The sequence below is a fragment of the Tachyglossus aculeatus genome, chromosome 4 (genome assembly GCF_015852505.1).
Source record: "Tachyglossus aculeatus isolate mTacAcu1 chromosome 4, mTacAcu1.pri, whole genome shotgun sequence".
Classification (NCBI taxonomy): domain Eukaryota; kingdom Metazoa; phylum Chordata; class Mammalia; order Monotremata; family Tachyglossidae; genus Tachyglossus; species Tachyglossus aculeatus.
Window position 1 is genome coordinate 26,890,721 of NC_052069.1, and position 21,078 is coordinate 26,911,798.

At 44.6% G+C, this 21,078-nt stretch overlaps 1 protein-coding gene across 3 annotated transcripts in view; it reads right to left on the reverse strand.

Moving 5' to 3' along the window:
- ERICH3 (glutamate rich 3) overlaps nt 1-10,549 on the reverse strand; it is a 121,786-nt gene extending 111,237 nt beyond the window's left edge. For all 3 annotated transcript variants that reach the window (XM_038745945.1, XM_038745946.1, XM_038745943.1), the window contains exon 1: nt 10,449-10,549. In XM_038745945.1, coding sequence (XP_038601873.1) covers nt 10,449-10,471 — 23 coding nt within the window. In that variant the 5' untranslated portion in view covers nt 10,472-10,549. The remainder of the gene's footprint in view (nt 1-10,448) is intronic.
- Nucleotides 10,550-21,078: the final 10,529 nt, after the last annotated feature.

The following is a 21,078-nucleotide window of genomic DNA, read 5'->3' on the forward strand; positions in this document are numbered from 1 at the left end:
CTTCCTCACTCTAATGGTATTATTAAGAAGGGAGATTTTTTTCCTCTGGTTCTTCAGAGAGAGAATGCCTTGAGCCTCTTTTTAATTCCTCAGATGTTGATCTCTCCCCAGAACTCCTTCCCCTCCTCCCACAAGCCACCGCAGGCTGGCTCTTCCAACCCATCTCTTCCCATTATGGCTTTCACAGCTTTCCCAAAGTGCCAGCACATTTCCAGTCTTCTCCCTCCAGCCATCCAGGGAAAATCAAGGTGGCCTAGTGGACAGAGAACCAGCCAGAGGACCAGGTTTCTAATCCCAGCTTTTTCGACTGCCTTTGCGAACTTGGGCAAGTCACTTAACTTCTCTTTGCCTCTATTACCTCATCTGTAACAACGATAATAATAATAACTGTGATATTTGTTAAGGGCTTACTATATGCTAATAATAATAATAATAATAATAATGGTATTTGTTAAGTGCTTACTATATGCCAAGCACTGTTCTAAGGGCTGGTGGAGATACAAGGTAATCAGGTTGTCCCACGTGGGGCTCACAGCCTTTAATCCCCATTTTACAGATAAGGTAACTGAGGCAGAGAGAAGTTAAGTGATTTGCCCAAAGTCACACAGCAGATAAGTGGTGGAGGCGGGATTAGAACCCAAAACCCCTGACTCCCAAGGCTGTGCTCTTTCCGCTGAGCCACGATGCTTCTCAAGCTAAACACTGGGGTAGATAGAAGGTAATCAGGTTGGACACCAAAGAGGGTACCTGTTCTCCTTCCCTCTTATAATAATGATGGCATTTATTAAGCACTTACTATGTGCAAAGCACTGTTCTAAGCGCTGGGGAGGTTACAAGGTGATCGGGTTGTCCCATGTGGGGCTCACAGTCTTCACCCCCATTTTCCAGATGAGAGAACTGAGGCACAGAGAAGTGAAGTGACTCGCCCAAAGTCACACAGCTGACAAGTGGCGGAGCCAGGATTTGAACCCATGACCTCTGACTCCAAAGCTCATGCTCTTATCCACTGAGCCACGCTGTCCTGTGTGGGCCTGGGACTGTATCCAGATCTGCTTATATTGTATCTACCCCAGCATTTAGCACAATGCTTTGCACATAGTAAGAACTTAAATACCATTATTATTCTCCCAAGAATCATTTCGTGGGAACTTCCGACAAGCTACATTATAAACTCCTTCACCCTAAGAAAGATTTTCCATTTGCCCAAATATTTCCAGAATCTGTCCCTTCTCCATCCAAACAGCCACCACGCTTGTCCGGACGAAAGTCATATCCCATGCTGATCTCCCTGCCCTCACTCTCTCCCACTATAGTCCATACTTCATTCTACTGCCCAGATCAGTGTTCTAAAAACTCAAAAACCTCCAATGATTGCCCATTCCTCTCTGCACCTAGCAGAAACTTCTGCCCATTGGCTTGAAAGTACTCAGCCAGCTCTTTCTCCCTTCTACCTAACCACTCTCTTTATCCAGGGCACCTCAGGTCACAATCTTTGTTGCTATGAAGCTACCCTACTCACTAATGCCTCATTCTCCTCTTTATCACCACAAACCTCCTGCATATGCCCTTCTCACTGCCTGGGAACTCCCTCTCCCGTCACATCCAAATGACATCAGCTCTCCCCACCTCCAAAGCCCTTTTCAGATTACATCTTCACCGAGATAACTTCCCTAATAATCTGTAATTTCCCCACTTCATATCCCACCCCTCAACCGCAACTTCACTCCTTCCATGACATCTAAGATACTTGAGTTGCTGACTTGCACTTCCCAAGTGCTTAGTACAGTGCTCTGCACACAGTAAGCGCTCAATAAATACGATTGATTGATTGATTGAGTTACCATAATCCCCGGTTCACTGGTTTTATAAACTCTATTACTCAATTATCAATACTGCACAAAGGTATCTTTTTCTCCCGCTAGGTTCAATAGATTCTAACCTCCTTGAAAGCAGAGGTGGTGTCTTTTAACTCTATTTCAAACTTCCAATTGCTTAGGTCAGCATGCTGCAGAGAGTAGGTGCTCAATAAATGCTATGCATTGATTAGTAGAAAATTTTGAGTGGAAGGAAATTCTGCCACTGATAGAAATCTGAATGGTTTGTGAACCCTTCATCCATTCATTCAATCAATCATATTTATTGAGCGCTTACTGTGTGCAGAGCACTGTACTAAGTGCTTGGGAAAGTACAATAAAACAATAAACAGACACGTTCCCTGCCCACAACAAAGGGCAGAGCAGGAAGAGTCATTCATTCAATCCTATTTATTGAATGCTTACTGTGTGTAGAGCACTGTACTAAGTACTTGGGAAAGTACAATAAAACAATAAACAGACACATTCCCTGCCCACAACGAGTTTTCAGGTGGTACAGAGGGGAGAAGAGTTGGAGAAGAGAAGTAACTCGGACAAGGGCTCTGGGAAAGTAGTTTCTTCTCAACCTTCCTAAAATGAGGAGTCAGATCCAGAAAACCTTCTAATCTGTACATTCATTTTTCCCAGCCACTTCCCTTGCTTCAAGAAAAACTTTCTATACTGTAAAATAGTCACAGTAGCAATGTTATAGACTGAATGCATGCTGGATGCAATGTACTGTACTCGGAGCTTGGGCATCTGGAAACACAAGACACATTCTTACACTAAAATGGGGGAGGCAGTCGGAAACTGGAAGGTTGTTTCAGTCATTTTAGGACAATAGCTTTGAAGACATTACTGAAGAATAGCTTTTCTGTTGGAAAATGATGTTTCTAAAAGGAAATATTTCAGCAAGGATAGATCTCATCTTGTTATCTGGGCACAGAGCAGTCACTTGGAGAATGGTTTTTTCCATCCTGAACAGCCTCTAATAGTCATTTAACTGAGAAATCAGACATCCTGTATCTCTGCCCTCTTGTTCTGATGAGGTAAATCTCATCAGCAGGGGCTGGGATGAGGAGGAAAGAAACTGAGTGAGGTAAATCTCATCAGCAGGGGCTGGGATGGGGAGGAAAGAGACTGAGGATTGAAACAAAGAACACTTGCCCACAGCTTTCACAGATGTAACACCCATAACCCTAGGAATATCCTGAACATCTTCACTGAAATCCTTTCTAAAAAAAATGGAAACAGGTAAACCAACTTTCAAAAGAAGTCCAATTTGAAATCATGGGTCGTTCATGGGACAAGCTGATTATCTTGTTTCTACCCCAGTGCTTAGAACAATGCTTGGCACATAGTAAGCACTTAACAAATACCACAATTATTATTATTATTATTATTACTATTCTGCTTCAATGCAAACACTTACTGGAGATGAGACAAGTTATTTTTAATGCTATTGACACATTTTTAATTTTAGGTTTTCAACGAATTGGTCAGTGGTATTTATTGAGCCTTTGTTAAGTGCAGGACACTATCTTCTAGACTGTGAGTCCACTGTTGGGTAGGGACTGTCTCTATATGTTGCCAACTTGTACTTCCCAAGCGCTTAGTACTGTGCTGTGCACACCGTAAGCGCTCAATAAATACGATTGAATGAATGAATACTAAGTGTTTGAGAAAGTAACAAGATAACAGAGTTGGTATGTAGGTTTCCTGCCCACAAGGTACTTACAATATAGTGGGTTTAGCACAAGAGGGTACTAACCTCCAAGGTAAATCCAGTTGTACAAAACCTTCATTCAGTATGGAATTATATTTTCCAAGGAGCAAGGTGGGGATAGGATATGGGCAGAGATATCTTGAAAACTGCTAATATTCTAGTAGTCAGTGCTCAGTACTAATATAGGCTTCACTAGTCCAGATAGCAGTTTAAGGAGTTGAAAACATTAAAAACATCGTTCTGTGTGTTGTTACCTACATGGACTAAGACAATCATGTATACTGCAAATCATTTGCTTTATATAATGAGAAGATCTGGGAGAACATACTATATAAAATAGGCTTAACTGTTTCAATTCCTTTCTATTGAACAATTCAGTAGCAACTAACACAAGGGCAATTTGCTCTTTCTTTCCATGAATGACAGGCATAAATTATTAAATTTAAATTTAAACAAGAGGAATCCACAGAAAAGCCTTATAAAATATGCAGCTTATTTTACTTGCATTTTCCCCAAATCCTTATAGCAATTCTAACAATTCCAGTAGTGATTCTAACTGTTCATAAGTACGCAAACTTGTTACTCAGCCAGCAAACTGCACAGAGCTTCAGTTGATGATTTGGTATTTCTGACTCCCTTGGGTGTACCAAAAGACCTGGGTTATTTTTCTTCACATGGACAGCTGAGTGCTCAAATATCCCTATTTGCTCCACAAAAATCAATGCAAATCACATATACAAATAGTAGCGCTAGACTTAATGGGAATTTAACGAAGTGTTGTAACTCTCCTTTGAAATCTTATATGGCTCTTCCTTAGCACATATTTTCACTACACATTTTGAAATTTTAGAAAGGTGATGGGACTGTCCTTTGCAATGTTACAAAGGTAGTTTTCCTGTACCGTGTATTTTTCCTCCATCTTCTGGATAGAAATATGCAATATCCTTCCATCAATGTGTACTTGTCTGAATAAAGCTCAATTAGGTGACAAAAGAGCCAAGTGTGCATATGCACACAGCCTAATCTATCATTCATTCATTCAATCAATCAATCAATCCTATTTATTAAGCACTGACTGTATGCAGACACTGACTGAGGGTTTGGGAGAGTTTAATATAATTGGTAGTTATGTCCCCTACCCACAAGGTGCTTAAATCAAGGCCTGGAACTTCAGCACAAGTTTTCCTTACCCGCACGGTTCTTAAGAATGTTAATCCCCACATTATTAGAGGACTAACTATTCTCCACAGCATTTTCAACTGAGAGGGCAGAGCCAAATATTGTATCTGCAGAATTTGTCTTTTTAACAAGTTAAGTGTATATCTGATTCAGACTTCTATCTTTGGCAGAAGTTTTTATGTACATTGTTATTGACTCCAAAATAGACCTAAACAAAGACAGCCTAGGCCTTTTTAAAACTTCGTGCAAATTGTACATGCTGTAATTAAGTAAGCAATAGAACTCAAAGGAAACAGTAATAAGCAAGCATCAGTGCATGGCTTATTGATTGGCAGAGCAGAAAGAAATTAAAATTTCTCCTTTGTTGTACAATTTCACTTTATTACCACTTCCTTCTTATAATGTAATAAGAAAAAAAAATGCTTTAGTAATGATGAAAAAGCTCTCAGTTTTAATAAAATCCTAAATTTGCCACTGAAATTTTCATTATTTTCAAATGGTGACATATGCACAAATTTATCTCTGCTCTGGAAGATAACTTTCCTAAACTTAAAAAGCAAACGAAACTATGGATCTGGGACAGGTCTGAAGGTGTTTTTAGTTGTTGGAGTGTAGTTTGATGCTTTTTACGTGATTTATATGAGGCACATACACTTTATAACTCTCTTGAAGAAAAATACATTTGGCTAGTAAGGAAGCTTTAAGAACAACTACAATGTACTTCTTTACCGGAATACAGGTTCTTATTAAAACACTGGAGCCTTTATTTAACATGGTAAATAAAGTAATTGGTTGACTCCAACCTGATTAACTTGTATCTCTCCTCAGTACTTAGGGCAGTGCCTGGCACAGAGCAAATGCTTAACAAATCCCATGACAAAAAAATTGCTGGGGCTAGTCAATCCAGAAGTCAACTGATCCAGCATTCAAAATGAGTCTATAATGAGTGTGAGCCCATTGTTGGGTAGGGATTGTTTGTACCTGTTGCTGAATTATACTTTCCAAGTGCTCAGTACAGTGCTCTGCACACAGTAAGCTCTCAATAAATATGATTGAATGGATGAATGAATGAGTGTAGTCCTTTATCTGCTGTTCCTTGGCAAACCTGCATTATAATGGTAAATGGAAGCAGTGTTGCCTAGTGGAAAGAGCATGGACCTGGGATTTAGAGGACCTGGGTTCTAAGCCGGGATCTCCACTCAACTGCTTGGGCAAGTCACTTACCTTTTCTGTGCCTCAGTTTCCTCATCGGTAAAATTGAAATTAAGACTGTGAGTCCCATGTGGGACAGGGACCGTGTCCAAACCTATTATTTTGTATCTACCTCAGTGATTAGTATAGGGCCTGGCACACGGTACCATGTGGCAATAACGGGCAGTCAGATGATAACAAAATGGATTTTGGCCACTGGTCCCCAAACTGTGGCCCAGGATCGAGCAGATCTTACCTGGGCCCCTCCCCAGAATGGTCCCAGAATACTTAAATTTGCATTATTGGAGTTGTGTGGATCCTGTCTGCTCTTCATTCAACCGTATTTATTGAGCGCTTACTGTGTGCAGAGGACTGTACTAAGAGCTTGGGAAGTACAAGTCGGCAACATATAGAGACGGTCCTTACCCAACGACGGGCTCACTCTTCTAGTTGGACTCTGTGAATAGAGGAGGATGTGCTTCCGATACCGGTTGGATGGCTACCAGAGAAGCAGCCTGCCTAACCCCTGCCTGCCTGCCTGTAGTCTGCCCGGTCCACGAGGGTGCTAATCACTACCGCATCAACTGGAGTCAATCATTCGATCAATCAATGGTATTCATTGAGCGCTCACTGTGAGCAAAGTACCGAACAAAGTCCTTGGGAGATTACCCTACAACAGAGATGGTAGACATGTTCCCTGCCCACATGAGCTTCCAGTCTAGAGGAGTTTAGGAGTTTCATGAAGAAAAGCAGTCTTGAGAAACAATGCGGGATCTGCATCGGCTCCAGTTCTCAGGCTTTCATGTGCACAAGACCTATGGGTGATGGGCGACACAGGGGCTTCAGAAAAATTTGACTACAGTTACTGAAATCTCAATTATCTACAATTTAATAAGCGCTTTTTTCTATTTTAAAATAGATGATTAAATGGTTTAATCTAACCTTAACAGCCAAAATCTTGAAAATATGAGAAGACAACCATGACTGACACATTCATTTGCCTAATCTCTTTCTCTCTCTCCCTCTCTCTCTCTCTCTCTCTCTCTCTCACACACACACACACACACACACACACCACACCACACACACACCCCCAGCAGCAACATAGGGAAACTAAATATATTTTCGATCTGATCTGTGCCTCTACTAAGTCTAAAATGATTTAAAATACATTTAGGAGCATTCAAGCATTCAAGTTCTTATAGCCAGGGCCCTTTTCTGAGGGAACTACAGTTTCAATACCTTTCTTTTTTGGTATTTGTTTTGCCTTACTATGTGCCAGGCACTGTACTGAGCACCGGAGTAGAAACAAGCTAATCAATTCGGACCCGATCCGTGTCCCAAGTGAGGTTTACAATCTTAATTCCCATTTTACCAATGAGGTAACTGAGACATAGAGAAATTAAGTGACTTGCCCAAGGTCACACAGCAGACAAGTACTTCTGATTCCCAGGCCCATGCTCTATCCACTAGACCATGCTGCCTCTCATGAATACCTCTAATAAATGGAGAAAGTGGGACGGTTCATAATAAATCCATATAAATGTCGCTTACCTCAACTTGTAATTTCTTGTAGGGCCTGTTTCCCCAACCAGACTGTAAGTTCCTTGAGGGCTAATGTCTATTAACTCTACTGTTCTCTCCCAAGTGCTTAATATAGTGTTTTGCACGGAGTAAGCCCTCAATAACTACTATGTCAATAACTAAGACAGTAAGTAGAAGACTATGCAGCGTGGCTCACTGGAAAGAGCCCGGGCTCGGGAGTCAGAGGTCATGGGTTCAAATTCCGGCTCTGCCAATTGTCAGCTGTGTGACTTTGGGCAAATCACTTAACTTCTCTGGGCCTCAGTTACCTCATCTGTAAAATGGGGATTAAGACTGTGAGCCCACTGTGAGACAAAATGATCACCTTGTAACCTCCCCAGTGCTTAGAACAGTGCTTTGCACATAGTAAGCGGTTATCAAATGCCATTTAAAAAAAAAGAAAAAAAAGAATGAAAAAAAAAAAAAGAAAAACAACGTAAATTAATTTCTTTCAGAAGACTTGCCCTGATGCTGCCACCAAACACCTTCTCCAAGACCCACAGCTCTGGTCTCTGGGGGCCCTTTTTCCTCTCCTCCTCCACAACCCCCCAGCCCTACCTCCCTCCCCTCCCCACAGCACCTGTATATATGTTTGTACAGATTTATTACTCTATTTTACTTGTACGTATTTATTATTCTATTTATTTTGTTAATGATGGGCATTTAGCTTTAATTCTATTTGTTCTGATGACTTGACACCTGTCCACATGTTTTGTTTTGTTGTCTGTCTCTCCCTTCTAGACCATGAGCCTGTTGTTGGGTAGGGACTGTCTCTATAGGTTGCCAATTTGTAATGCCCAAGCGCTTAGTACAGTGCTCTGCACACAATAAGTGCTTAATAAAGACGATTGAATGAATGAATGAATTGATGAATTTTACCTCGTTTCCCCCTCTCTCACAATCTCCCAATCTGAACAGGATTTCAAAATGACAGTTGATCAGAACAATGTTCGGGAAGAGATTAAAGTACTGTCATTATTTTTCAGAAATATTTAAAAGTGATTATTAAAAGAGCACCTTTAAGGTTTTTGGATTACTGGAATGTATTTCACTAACCCCGTATAATTCATTCCAGAGGAAATCTACATGTTTTACCATAAATCCTAAGTGTAGAGATTAATGTTTTCTTTCAGACATCAGAAACTTAAAATGATCTCAAATATGTTATCCTCTGCTAATGTGCCACTCTTGAAACTGAGCGATAAATTCAATTAAAAAGAAAAGTGTCTTTAAATTATCTGCCAGATCAACTTGGATAGTTATCTGCAGTCGAGATGTATCATAATAAAAACTCATCTAATATGCATTACGTTGTTTAATTTAAAAGGAAATTGGATATTCTCCTTTCCACTGTAAAGGATTGAAATCATTTTTTAGCATCAACTACTAATGGTTGCGTTAACTTGCTAGAAGGGAAGGGAATTTGTTTCTGCAAAGGTAATTCTAAAGGGGCAAGGGGCAGGGCTTTAGTGGCTGGTGTGGGGAGGGGGTAACTCTGTGTTGCAGCTCTTTCTCTATGGGAGCCCCTAAACCTTCAACAGAAGGGGTGGATATGTTCCTGGAAAATCCAGGGTGTTAACTCCTGTAAAAAGGCATATCACACTGAAGCCATTTAAAAATCCTGAATTTCTACACAATCCCACTGTTCAAGATAAAGACACGTCTGGGTGACAGCAATGTTGTTTTCTAACACACACACACACACACACACACACACACACACACACACACACGCATGCAATTCTCCCTCTCCCCATCATCACCCTCATCCCTGGCCCCAAATAGGCCCTGGCCCAGTGGAGGTACTTGGCATCCCTTTAGCTTTCTTTCTTACAGTTAAAAATCTCAACCTTCTAGAGAATCAATCAATGGCATCTATAGAGTGCTTACTATTTGCAGAGCACCGTGCCAATGGCTTGGGAGAGCATAATAGGGAGGGAAGGAGCACAAAGCTGGAGGACTCTGATCATCTTTTGGACAGTCAGGGAGCTTTCCCTCGGCCTCTCCCTCCCCCAATTCTCCCTCTCCTGTCTTTGCAGGGGCTGCAGAAGAGGCAGGGGCTGGGCTTGGGGCTTGGGTGGGAGCAGGAGTAGGGGCTGGGACAGGACTAGAGCCTGAGAAGCAGTGTGGCTCAGTAGGAAAGAGCCCGGGCTTTGGAGTCAGAGGTCATGGGTTGAAATCCCGGCTCTGCCAATTGTCAGCTGTGTGACTTTGGGCAAGTCACTTCATTTCTCTATGCCTCAGTTACCTCATCTGTAAAATGGGGATTAAGACTGTGAGCCCCACGAGGGACAACCTGATCACCTTGTAACCTCCCCAGCGCTTAGAACATTGCTTTGCACATAGTAAGCGCTTAATAAATGCCATTATTATTATTAGGGCCAGGAGCAGGGCCAGGGTTAGGAGCTGGGGTGGAGTAGGACCAGAGACAGGGCCAGGGCAGGGCTAAGGGCTGGGGCAGGACTAGGGCCAGTGGATGGGACTGGAGCTGGGGCAGGACCAGGGGCAGGGGCTGGGGAAGGGGCAGGGTTAGGGCAAGGACCAGGCCAGGGGCAGGGGCAGGGGCAGAGGCAGTCAGGAGTAGGGGCTGGGGCAGGACCAGAGGCGGGATTAGGAGCTGGGGCTGGAGTGGGACCGGAGTTAGGGCCAGGGGCTGGGGTTGGACCAGGGACGGGGGGTGGGGGGAAGGGGCAGGGCCAGGGCCAGGGGTAGGGGTTGGGGCAGGGGTTGGGCAAGAGCCAGGGGCAGGGGCTGGCGAAGAGCCAGGGGCAGGACAGGAGCAGGGGCTTGGGACAGGCCTAGGGCCAGGGGCAGAACCAGGGGCTGGGGCCAGGGGCAGGGGCAGGAGCTGGGGCAGGGGCGGGGGACCGGGGGCACCTTGGCCCGCCCCTCTGAGCGCTCCGGGTGTCACTTACCCAGCGGGCTGAGAGTGGCTCATTTTGGCCGGCTGCCTTTGGGGGCCCGTAGGAGACGCCCAGCAATTAGGAGGGGCGGCGCTGGGGCAAGCGCGCCTGCGGGCCCGCAGCTGGCCGGGCAGCCCGGGGCCGGGGGCAGGGGGCACTGGGCACCCGGCCCCTGCCCCTGCCACCCCCTCGCTTAGCTTGCCCTCCCTCCTCCTCCTCCTCCTCCTCCTCCTCCTGCTCCTCCTCCTGCTCCTCCTCGTCGTCCCCGGCGGCGCTCCGGCCGGGCAGCCCGGTCCCTGGGGGCCGTGGGCGCAGGCGGTGCCCACAGGCCGTGCCCGCGATGCCCGCGTTGCTAGGGGAGATGGTACCCCGTGGCGGGGGGGGGGGGGGGAGGCTCAGCCAATGGGGAGCGTTCCCTCCCCCCCCCCCCAATAGCTCCCCGCCCACCATCAGCCCTACTGGGAGCTCCCCTCCTCCAGGAGGCCTTCCCAGACTGGGCCCCCTCCTGCCTCTCCCCTTCCTCCCCCTCCCCATCCCCCTCCCGCCTTAATCATAATAATAATGATGGCATTTATGAAGCGCTTACTATGTGCTAAGCGCTGGGAAGGGTACAAGGTGATCAGGTTGTCCCACGGCGGGGCTCACAGTCTCCATCCCCATTTGACAGATGAGGGAACTGGGGCCCAGAGAAGTCAAGTGACTTGCCCAAAGTCACACAGCTGACAAGTGGTGGGGCCGGGATTCGAACCCATGACCTCTGACTCCATAGCCCGGGCTCTGTCCACTGAGCCACGCTGCTCCTTCCCCTCCCCACAGCACCTCTATATATGTATATATGTTTGTACAGATTTATTACTCTATTGCGGGAAGTTGTTCAGCACTTTTACTCTGCGCAGAGCACTGGACTAAGCTAATGAGAGTGCATTCCTTCATTCAATCGTATTTATTGAGCGCTTTCTGTGTGCAGAGCACTGTACTAAGCTAAGGAGAGTACGTTCCTTCATTCAATCGTATTTATTGAGCACTTTCTGTGTGCAGAGCACTGTACTAAGCTAAGGAGAGTACATTCCTACGTTCAATCGTATTTATTGAGCGCTTTCCGTGCGCAGAGCACTGGACTAAGCGCTTCGGAGAGGATATTCCCTCACTCAGTCGTATTTATTGAGTGCTTACTGTGTGCAAAGCACTGTACTGAGCGCTTGGGAAAGCACAATTGGCAACAGATAGAGACGGTCCCTACCCAACAATAGGCTCAAGGATGCCCCTCTCGCCCTTGCTGAGATTTCAAACCGATGGCATTTGTTTAGCGCTTACTATGTTCATTCATTCCTTCAATCGTACTTATTGAGCATTTACTGTGTGCAGAGCACTGTACTAAACACTTGGAAAGTCCAAATCGGCAATAGATAGAGACGGTCCCTACCCAACAACAGGCTCAAGGATGCCCCTCTCGCCCTCATCGGGATTTCATACCGATGGCATTTGTTCAGCACTTTCTATGTTCAGTCATTCCTTCAATCGTACTTATTGAGCGCTTACTGTGTGCAGAGCACTGGACTAAGCACTTGGGAAGTGCAAATCCCACCTCCGCCAATTGTCAGCTGTGTGACTTTGGGCAAGTCACTTGACTTTTCTGTGCCTCAGTTCCCTCATCTGTCAAATGGGGATGAAGACTGTGAGCCCCACCTGAGACAACCTGGTCACCTTGTATCTATCCCAGAGCTTAGAACAGCACTCAGCACATAGTAAGCGCTTAACAAATGCCATCGTAAAAATCGGCACCATATAGATACGGTCCCTACCCAACAACGGGCTCACAGTCTAGAATTCATTCATTCGTTCAATTATATTTACTGAGCACTTACTGTGTGCAGAACACTGGACTAAGCGCTTGGAAAGTACAATTTGACAACATATAGAGACGGTCTCTACTCAACAACGGGCTCAAAGATGCCCCTCTCGCCCTCATTGGGATTTCATAACGACTAGACTGTGAGCCCGCTGTTGGGTAGGGACTGTCTCTATGTGTTGCTGACTTGTACTTCCCAAGCGCTTAGTACAGTGCTCTGCACACAGTAAGTGCTCAATAAATATGATTGCTTGATTGATAATGATGGCATTTGTTCAGCACTTAATAATAATAATAAAGGAGGTATTTGTTAAGCGCTTACTATGTGCCAAGGACTGTTCTAAGCACTGGGGTAGATACTAGGTCATCAGGTTGTCCCACACGGGGCTCACAGTCTTCATCCCCATTTTACAGATGAGTTAACTGAGGCCCAGAGAAGTCAAGTGACTTGCCCAAGGTCACACAGCAGACAAGTGGTGGAGCCGGGATTGGAACCCACGACCTCTGACTCCCAAGCCTGGGCTCTTTCCACTGAGCCACACCACTTACTATGTTCTTTCATTGCTTCATTCCTTCAATTGTGCTTACTGTGTGCAGAGCACTGGACTAAGCGCTTGGGAAGTACAAATTGGCAACATATAGAGATGGTCTCTACCCAACAACGGGCTCACAGTCCAGAAGGCGGAGACAGACAACAAAACAAAATAAGAGCCTGGGAGTCGTGAGGTCATGGGTTCTAATTCCGCCCCGCCACTTGTCGGTTCCGTGACCTTGGGCTAGTCATTTGATTTCTCTGGGCCTCAGTTCCCTCATCTGTAAAATGGAGATTAAGACTGTGAGCCCCACGTGGGACAACTGGATAACCTTGCATGTACCCCAGCGCTTTGAACAGTGCTTGGCAAATAGTAAGCACTTAACAAATAATCAATCAATCAATCAATCAATCAATCATATTTATTGAGCACTTACTGTGTGCAGATCACTGTGCTAAGCGCTTGGGAAGTACAAGTCGGCAACACATAGAGACAGTCCCTACCCAACAGCGGGCTCACAGTCTAGAAGGGGAAGACAGAGAACAAAACCAAACATACTAACAAAATAAAATAAATAGAATAGATATGTACAAGTAAGATAAATAAATAAATAAATGGAGTAATAAATATGTACAAAAATATATACATATATACAGGTGCCGTGGGGAAGGGAAGGAGGTAAGACGGGGGGGGGGGGGGGATGGAGAGGGGGACGTGGGACAGGGCCTGTGTCCAACTTGATTTGCCTGTATCCACCCCAGCACTTAGCACACATTCATTCATTCAATCGAATAGCACCTAGTACAGTACTCTGCACACGATAAGCGCTCGATAAACGCAACTGATTGAATGAATGAAATCGTATTTATTGAGCACCTGCTGGGTGCAGAGCACCGTACTAAGTGCTTGGAAAGTGCAACTCGGGAACAAATAGAGACAATCCCGACCCAACAATGGGCTCACAGTCTAAGCGCTTAATAAATACTATTATTATTGTTGTTGTTGTTAATATCATCAGCAGGCTGGCTAGAATTAACACCTGGTGACAATGAAAATGCGATGGGGTGGTGGGGCGGGGTCAGCTCGCCCTACCCTTCCTCACCTCCTTGATGTCCTATGCCAACCCAGCCCAAACAGACCACTTCCCCAGTGCCAGCTTATTCACTTGTGCCCCAACCTCGTCTACTCAACACCAACCCTTTTCCCCCGTCCTCCCAACTCCCTGCCCCTCCAGATATGCCAGACTACCTCTCTCTTCACCTCCAAGGGATTATTAAAATCACATCACCTCCAAGAGGCCTTCCCCAATTAAGCTGTCTTTTCCCCGGCTCCCTTTCCTTTCGCATGGTCTGTGCCGTTGGACGGGGCAGCGTGGCATAGTGGCTAGAGCACAGGCCTGGAAGGTCATGAGTTCTAATCCCAGCTCGACACTTGCCTACTGTGTGACCTTGGGCAAGTCACTTCACTTCTCTGCCCCTCAGTTACCTACTCTGCAAAATGGAAATTGAGACTGTGAGCCCCATGTGGTGCAGGGACTGTGTCCAACTTGTTTTGCTTGTGTCCACCCCAGTGTTTAGTACAGTGCCTGGCACATAGTACGCGTTAACAAATACCATTATTATCATTATTATTATCTGTGACCTTGGGACCTTCGATATTCGCCCCACCTCCAATCCCAGAGCCCTCATATTTACCTCATATCACCCTCTTCTCCCTCTCTCCCCCTCACCTCCTTCCCTTCCCCACAGCACCTGTATATATGTATATATGTTTGTACGTATTTATTACTCTATTTATTTATTTTACTCGTACATATCTATTCTATTTATTTTATTTTGTTAATACGCTTTGTTTTGTTCTCTGTCTTCCCTTTCTAGACTGTGAGCCCACTGTTGGGTAGGGACCGTCTCTATATGTTGCCAACTTGTACTTCCCAAGCACTTAGTACAGTGCTCTGCACACAATAAGCGCTCAATAAATACGATTGATTGGTTGATTTACCTATTTTTAAATTATATATTATTTATTCATATTAATGGCTGTCTCCCCTCCTAGACTGTGAGCTCGTCATTGGTAGAGAACACATCTGCTAATTCTATTGTAGTGTACTCTCTCAAGTACACGATTGAAAAAAAAATTGATCTGAAGTACTAGGACTTTACTTCATCTTGGAACCTCTCTGCCTTGTCATATTTGTTAAGTGCTTACTAGGTGCCAGGCACTGTACCAAGTGGTGGGGCAGATACAAGCTGATCAGGTTGGACATAGTCCCTGTCCCATATGAGGCCCACAGTCTTAATCCCCATTTTACAGATGAGGTAACTGAGTCAACAGAGAATTTAAGTGACTTGCCCAAGGTTACAAAGCAGACAAGTGGCAAAGCTGGGATTAGAACCTGGTTCCTCTTGATTCCCGGGCCCTTGCTCTAACCACTAGTTATTCATTCAGTCACATTTATTGAGCACTTACTGTGTGCAGAGCACTGTACTAAGCGCTTGGAAAGTACAATTCAGCAACAAATAGTGACAATCCCTGCTCAACAATGATTTTTTCATGGGAACAATATTTTAAATGGGGGAATTGTACTCCTCTCCTCCTCCTCCTCTCCTCCTCCTTCTCCCCCCCCATCACCCCCCTCCCTTCCTCCTCCTTACCCCCTTCCCCTCCCTATGCACTTGTATATATTTGTATACATTTACTCTATTTATTTTATTAATGATGTGTATATAGCTAGAATTCTATTTATTCTGATGGTATTGACACCTGTCTACTTGTTTTGTTGTCTGCCTCCCCCTTCTAAACTGTGAGCCCGTTGTTGGGTAGGGACCATCTCTAAATGTTGCCGACTTGTACTTCCCAAGCGTTTAGTACAGTGCTCTGCACACAGTAAGCGCTCTATAAATATGATTGACTGAATGAATGAATGAAGTGCTCTCTCTGAACATAATAATCAATCGTATTTAGTGAGTGCTTACCATGTACAGAGCACTGTACTAAGGACTTGGGAGAGTACAATACAACAGAGTTGATCAACACATTCGATGCCCCCATCGAGCTCACAGTCTAGAGGAGGAGACAGACATTGATGTAAATAAATAATTAACAAATAGGTACATAAGTGCTGAAGGGCTGAGGGAGGGGTGAATAAAGGAACTGAATCAGGGTGACGTAAAAGAAGTGGTAAAAGAGGAAAGGAGGGCTTAGCCAGGGATGGCCACTTGGAGATGTGCCTTCAATAAGGTTTTGAATGTGGGGAGAGATACGAAGGGGGAGGGCATTCCAGGCCTGAGGAAGGATGTGGGCAAGAGGTCAGCGGCAAGATAGATGAGATCGAGGTACAGTGAGTCGATTGGTATAAGAGGAGCAAAGTGTGTGGGCTGAGTTGTAATAGGGGAGCAGTGAGGTGTAATAGGAGGGGGCAAAGTGATTGAGTGCTTTAAAACCAATAATAAGGACTTTCTGTTTGATGTGGAGGTGGATGGGCAGCCACTGGAGGTTCTTGAGGAGTGGGGAAACATGGACTGACTATTTTTGTAGAAAAATGATAGCGAGTGCTCAATAAATACCATTCATTCATTCATTCAATCGTATTTACTGAGTGCTTACTGTGTGCAGACCACTGGACTAAGCACTTGGGAAGTACAAGTCGGCAACATATAGAGACGGTCCCTACCCAACAACGGGCTCGCAGTCTAGAAGGGGGAGAAGGACAACGGAAAAAAACCATGTAGACAGGTGTCAAAATCGTCAGAACAAATAGAATTAAAGCCATATGCACATCATTAACAAAATAAAGAGTAAATATGTACAAGTAAAATAAATAGAGTAATAAATCTGTACAAATATATATACAGGTGCTGTGGGGAAGGGAAGGAGGTGGTGAGAGGGGGTTGATTGAACTACCATCCCCCCTACCCCAGCCCTGATCTCTCTTAGTTTTAATCCGCTGGAAGATCTTCAGGCAGGATTCATTCATTCATTCAATCGTATTTATTGAGCGCTTACTGTGTGCAGAGCACTGTACTAAGCACTTAGGATGTACAGGATGTAGAGGCTGGAGGAATGGCAACCCCAATGAAATCTTCTCCACCCAATGTGAGCAGAGCAGATTTGTATTTCAAGCAGCAGAGTGCTACAGCACTTACAGATGCAACTTCAAGAAAAAGTTGTATTTAATCCTGTCAGTATTTAGATTGAGCACTTGGCCCATGTAGAGCACTGGACAAAGAGAAATCTAAATTGTCTAATGGGCGTGCAGTCTCATCTGTTTCCTGCCCAATTGCTTCCTTAAAATTGCATCGTCAAAATGCTGTGTCAGAATCGATTTTTTCATGGGAACAATATTTTAAATGGGGGCTTTGGCTACAGAACCAAAGTCGGGCACTCAATTTTTACTAAATTTACCCAGGATTGTGCATTCCATCTATTATAGATGAGTAGTATAGCTACATTAATGTATTTATATTAAGGCAGAGTGGGAGCAGTAGCAGCAGTGTGGACTATCAACCCGACTCACTCCCACTGCTCTATGCCCCCGCCCCGCCCCGCCCCACAGCACTTGTGTATATATGCACAAATTTATTATTCTATTTATTTTATGTGGGTATATCAATCAATCAATCAATCGTATTTATAGAGCACTTATTGTGTGCAGAGCACTGTACTAAGCACTTGGGAAGTACAAGTTGGCAACATATAGAGACAGTCCCTACCCAACAGTGGGCTCACAGTCTAAATGGGGGAGACAGAGAACAAAACCAAACATACTAACAAAATAAAATAAATAGAATAGATATGCACAAGTAAAATAAATAAATAAATAAATTAGAGGTATATCTCTAATTCTACTTATTTATATTGATACTATTAATGCCTGCTTACTTGCTTTGATATCTGTCTCCCCCCTTCTGGACTGTGAGCCGTTGTTGATCAGGGATTGTCTCTGTTGCTGAATTGTACTTTCCAAGCGCTTAGTACAGTGCTCTGCACACAGTAAGCGCTCAATAAATATGATTGAATGAATAACTAGTGGTTAGAGCAAGGGTTCGGAGTCAAGAGGAACTAGGTTCTAATCCCAGCTTTGCCACTTTTCTGCTTTGTAACCTCGGGTAAGTCACTTAAATTCTCCGTTGACTCAGTTACCTCATCTACCTCAGTTACCTTTTAGACTGTGAGCCCACTGTTGGGTAGGGACTGTTTCTGTATGTTGCCAATTTGTACTTCCCAAGCGCTAGTACAGTGCTCTGTACATAGTAAGCGCTCAATAAATACAATTGAGGATGATGATCTGTAAAATGGGGATTAAGACTGTGAGCCTCATGTGGGACAGGGACTATATCCAACCTGATTAGCTTGTATCTGCCCCACCACTTAGTACAGTGCCTGGAGCATAGTAAGCACTTAAATACCACAAGGCAGAGAGGTTTCAAGATGAAGTAAAGCCCTAGTACTTCATCAGAATAAAATAGACACACCAGTTCTCCCTGAGGACTCCCCCTGCCCATCAGGTGACTCCCTCTCAGTCGATCGATCAGTCAATGATATTTATTGAGCACTTACTGTGTGCAGAGTACAATATAATAGAGTTGGTAGACATGATCCCTGCCCATAGAAAATTTATAATCTAGTTGGAGAGACAGGCATTAAATAAAGTACAGGTAGAGGAAGTGGCCCCTCTCAGGGTCACATCTGGAGAGTTTCCAGTGCTCGACCAGTCTCGACTATGGGAGGGAGAGTAAAGCAGAGGCCACCCATTCCATTTCTCACTTGGGCAGTGGCTAATGAGTGGAAGGCAATCTGCTACAAGTCAAAACTCACCCATGCCGGGCAGCAGTGGCAGGAGAGAGAGTGGAGGGCGGAGACTCAAGTTGACAGCGTGGAAGGAGGCAATTGTAAACCACTCCTGTATTTTTACCAAGAAAACTCTATGAATACACTACCAGGACGATTGCAGATGGAGATGGGCTGTTCTGGGAGAGATGTGTCCATGGCGTCGCTGTGGGTCGGACACGACTTGATAGCAGAAGACAAGACAAGACGAATTGGCAGAGTGCAAGGATCAAAATACTTAAGGAGTACAGACCCAAATAAGAAGCTGATGCGAAGGGGAGGAAGAGTAGGGTGGAGAAATGAACGCTTAGTCTCTCCTGTTCTATTCCCCCTACTCTCTTCAAACTTTCTTCCCGCCCCACCACACGCATTTATTGAGCCACTGCTGGGCATAATTTGCTCTAACGAGCACTTGTCAAGTACAAAACAGAGACACATTACCCGCCCATGAGAAGTTTAAGCTCTTAACAGCATAGCTCCGTGGAAAGAGCACAGGCTTTGGAGTCAGAGGTCAGGGGTTCAAATCCTGGCTCCGCCAATTGTCAGCTTTGTGACCTTGGGCAAATCACTTAACTTCTCTGTGCCTCAGTTCCTTCATCTGTAAAATGAGGATTAAGACTGTGAGCCCCACGTGGGACAACCTGATCACCTTGTATCCCCCCAGCACTTAGAACAGTGCTTTGCACATAGTAAGTGTTTAATAAATGCCATCACTATTATTATTATTATTATTAATGGGGGCACGGACATATGAATGTTGACAAATGGATTAATCAAATTAAATAATGGAAGGTGCAATTATATATATGTATAAGGTGGCTAAATATCAATCCCTAAGTGCTGGAAACAGCTAATGATTTCTTCAAGTTATCGCACAACTCCCAGGCAACTCCTCATCCTACGTCCATCACATCCAGAGTGAGCTATCTAAAGGAGGCTGGGGGCATTGAAGTCACAAACAAGCATTGCCATGCTGAAACAGGGCAGACATTTAGAAAAATAATTGCTATTTATTAATAATAATAATAATGGCATTTATTAAGTGCTTACTATGTGCAGAGCACTGTTCTAAGCGCTGTGGGGGGATACAAGGTGATCAAGTTGTCCCACATGGGACTCACAGTCTCAATCCCCATTTTACAGAAGAGGTAACTGAGGCTCAGAGAAGTTAAGTGACTTGCCCAAGGTCACACAGCAGACATGTGGCAGAGCTGGGATTCGAACCCATGACCTCTGACTCCAAAGCCCGTTCTCTTTCCACTGAGCCATGTTGCTTCTCTATTTGTTAGAGAAATTTCCTTCTCTGTTAGAATTTAAAATGCTGTAAATTAAAGACTGCCTGAAGTAATAACAAGGAAAAGGAAAATAATGAATAGAGTGGATAGAGCACAGGCCTGGGAATCAGAAGGACCTGGGTTCTAGTCCCGGCTCCACCACTTGTCTGTTGTGTGACCTTGGGAAAGTCATTTGACTGCTCTGGACCTCAATTACCTCATCTGTAAAATGGGGATTAAGACTGAGCCCCATGTAGGACAGGGATTGTGTTCCAATCTGTGGGTCCCACAGATTGGAACCTGATAAGCTTGGGTCTACCTCAGCGCTTATAACAGCATCTGGCCCATAGTAAGCGCTTAACAAATACCATTATTATTAATAATGTGAAGTAGCCTAATGAGGTGTAAATGGGCCCACCTCGATTATTTTGGCTTTTTTGTTTCCGTTGTTTTCCCAGATTCGTTCTTCAGAACTAGAAGAGCAGCACTGTGGCCAAATGGAAATAATAATAATAATAATGGCTTTTATTAAGCGCTTACTATGTGCAAAGCACTGTTCTAAGTGCAGGGGAGGTTACAAAGTGATCCGGTTGTCTCACGGGGGGCTCACAGTCTTCATCCCCATTTTACAGATGAGGGAACTGAGGCCCAGAGAAGTTAAGTAACTTGTCCAAAGTCACACAGCTGACAAGCGGTGGAGCCGCGATTTGAACCCATGACCTCTGACTCTTTCCACTGAGCCATGCTGCTTCTCATAATAATAATAATGATGGCATTTATTAAGCACTAACTATGTGCAAAGCACCGTTCTAAGTGCTGGGGAGGTTACAAGGTGATCAGGTTGTCCCACAGGGGGCTCACAGTCTTAGTCCCCATTTTACAGATGAGGGAACTGAGGCCTAGAGAAGTGAAGTGACTTGCCCAAAGTCACACAGCTGACAAGTGGTAGAGGCGGGATTTGAACCCATGACCTCTGACGCCAAAGCCCGAGCTCTTTCCACTGAGCCACGAAGAGCAAGAGCCTGGGGGACCGTCTCTATATGTTGCCAATTTGTACTTCCCAAGCGCTTAGTACGGTGCTCTGCACATAGTAAGCGCTCAATAAATACGATTGATGATGATGATGAGTCAGAAGACCTGGGTTCTAATCCCGGCTC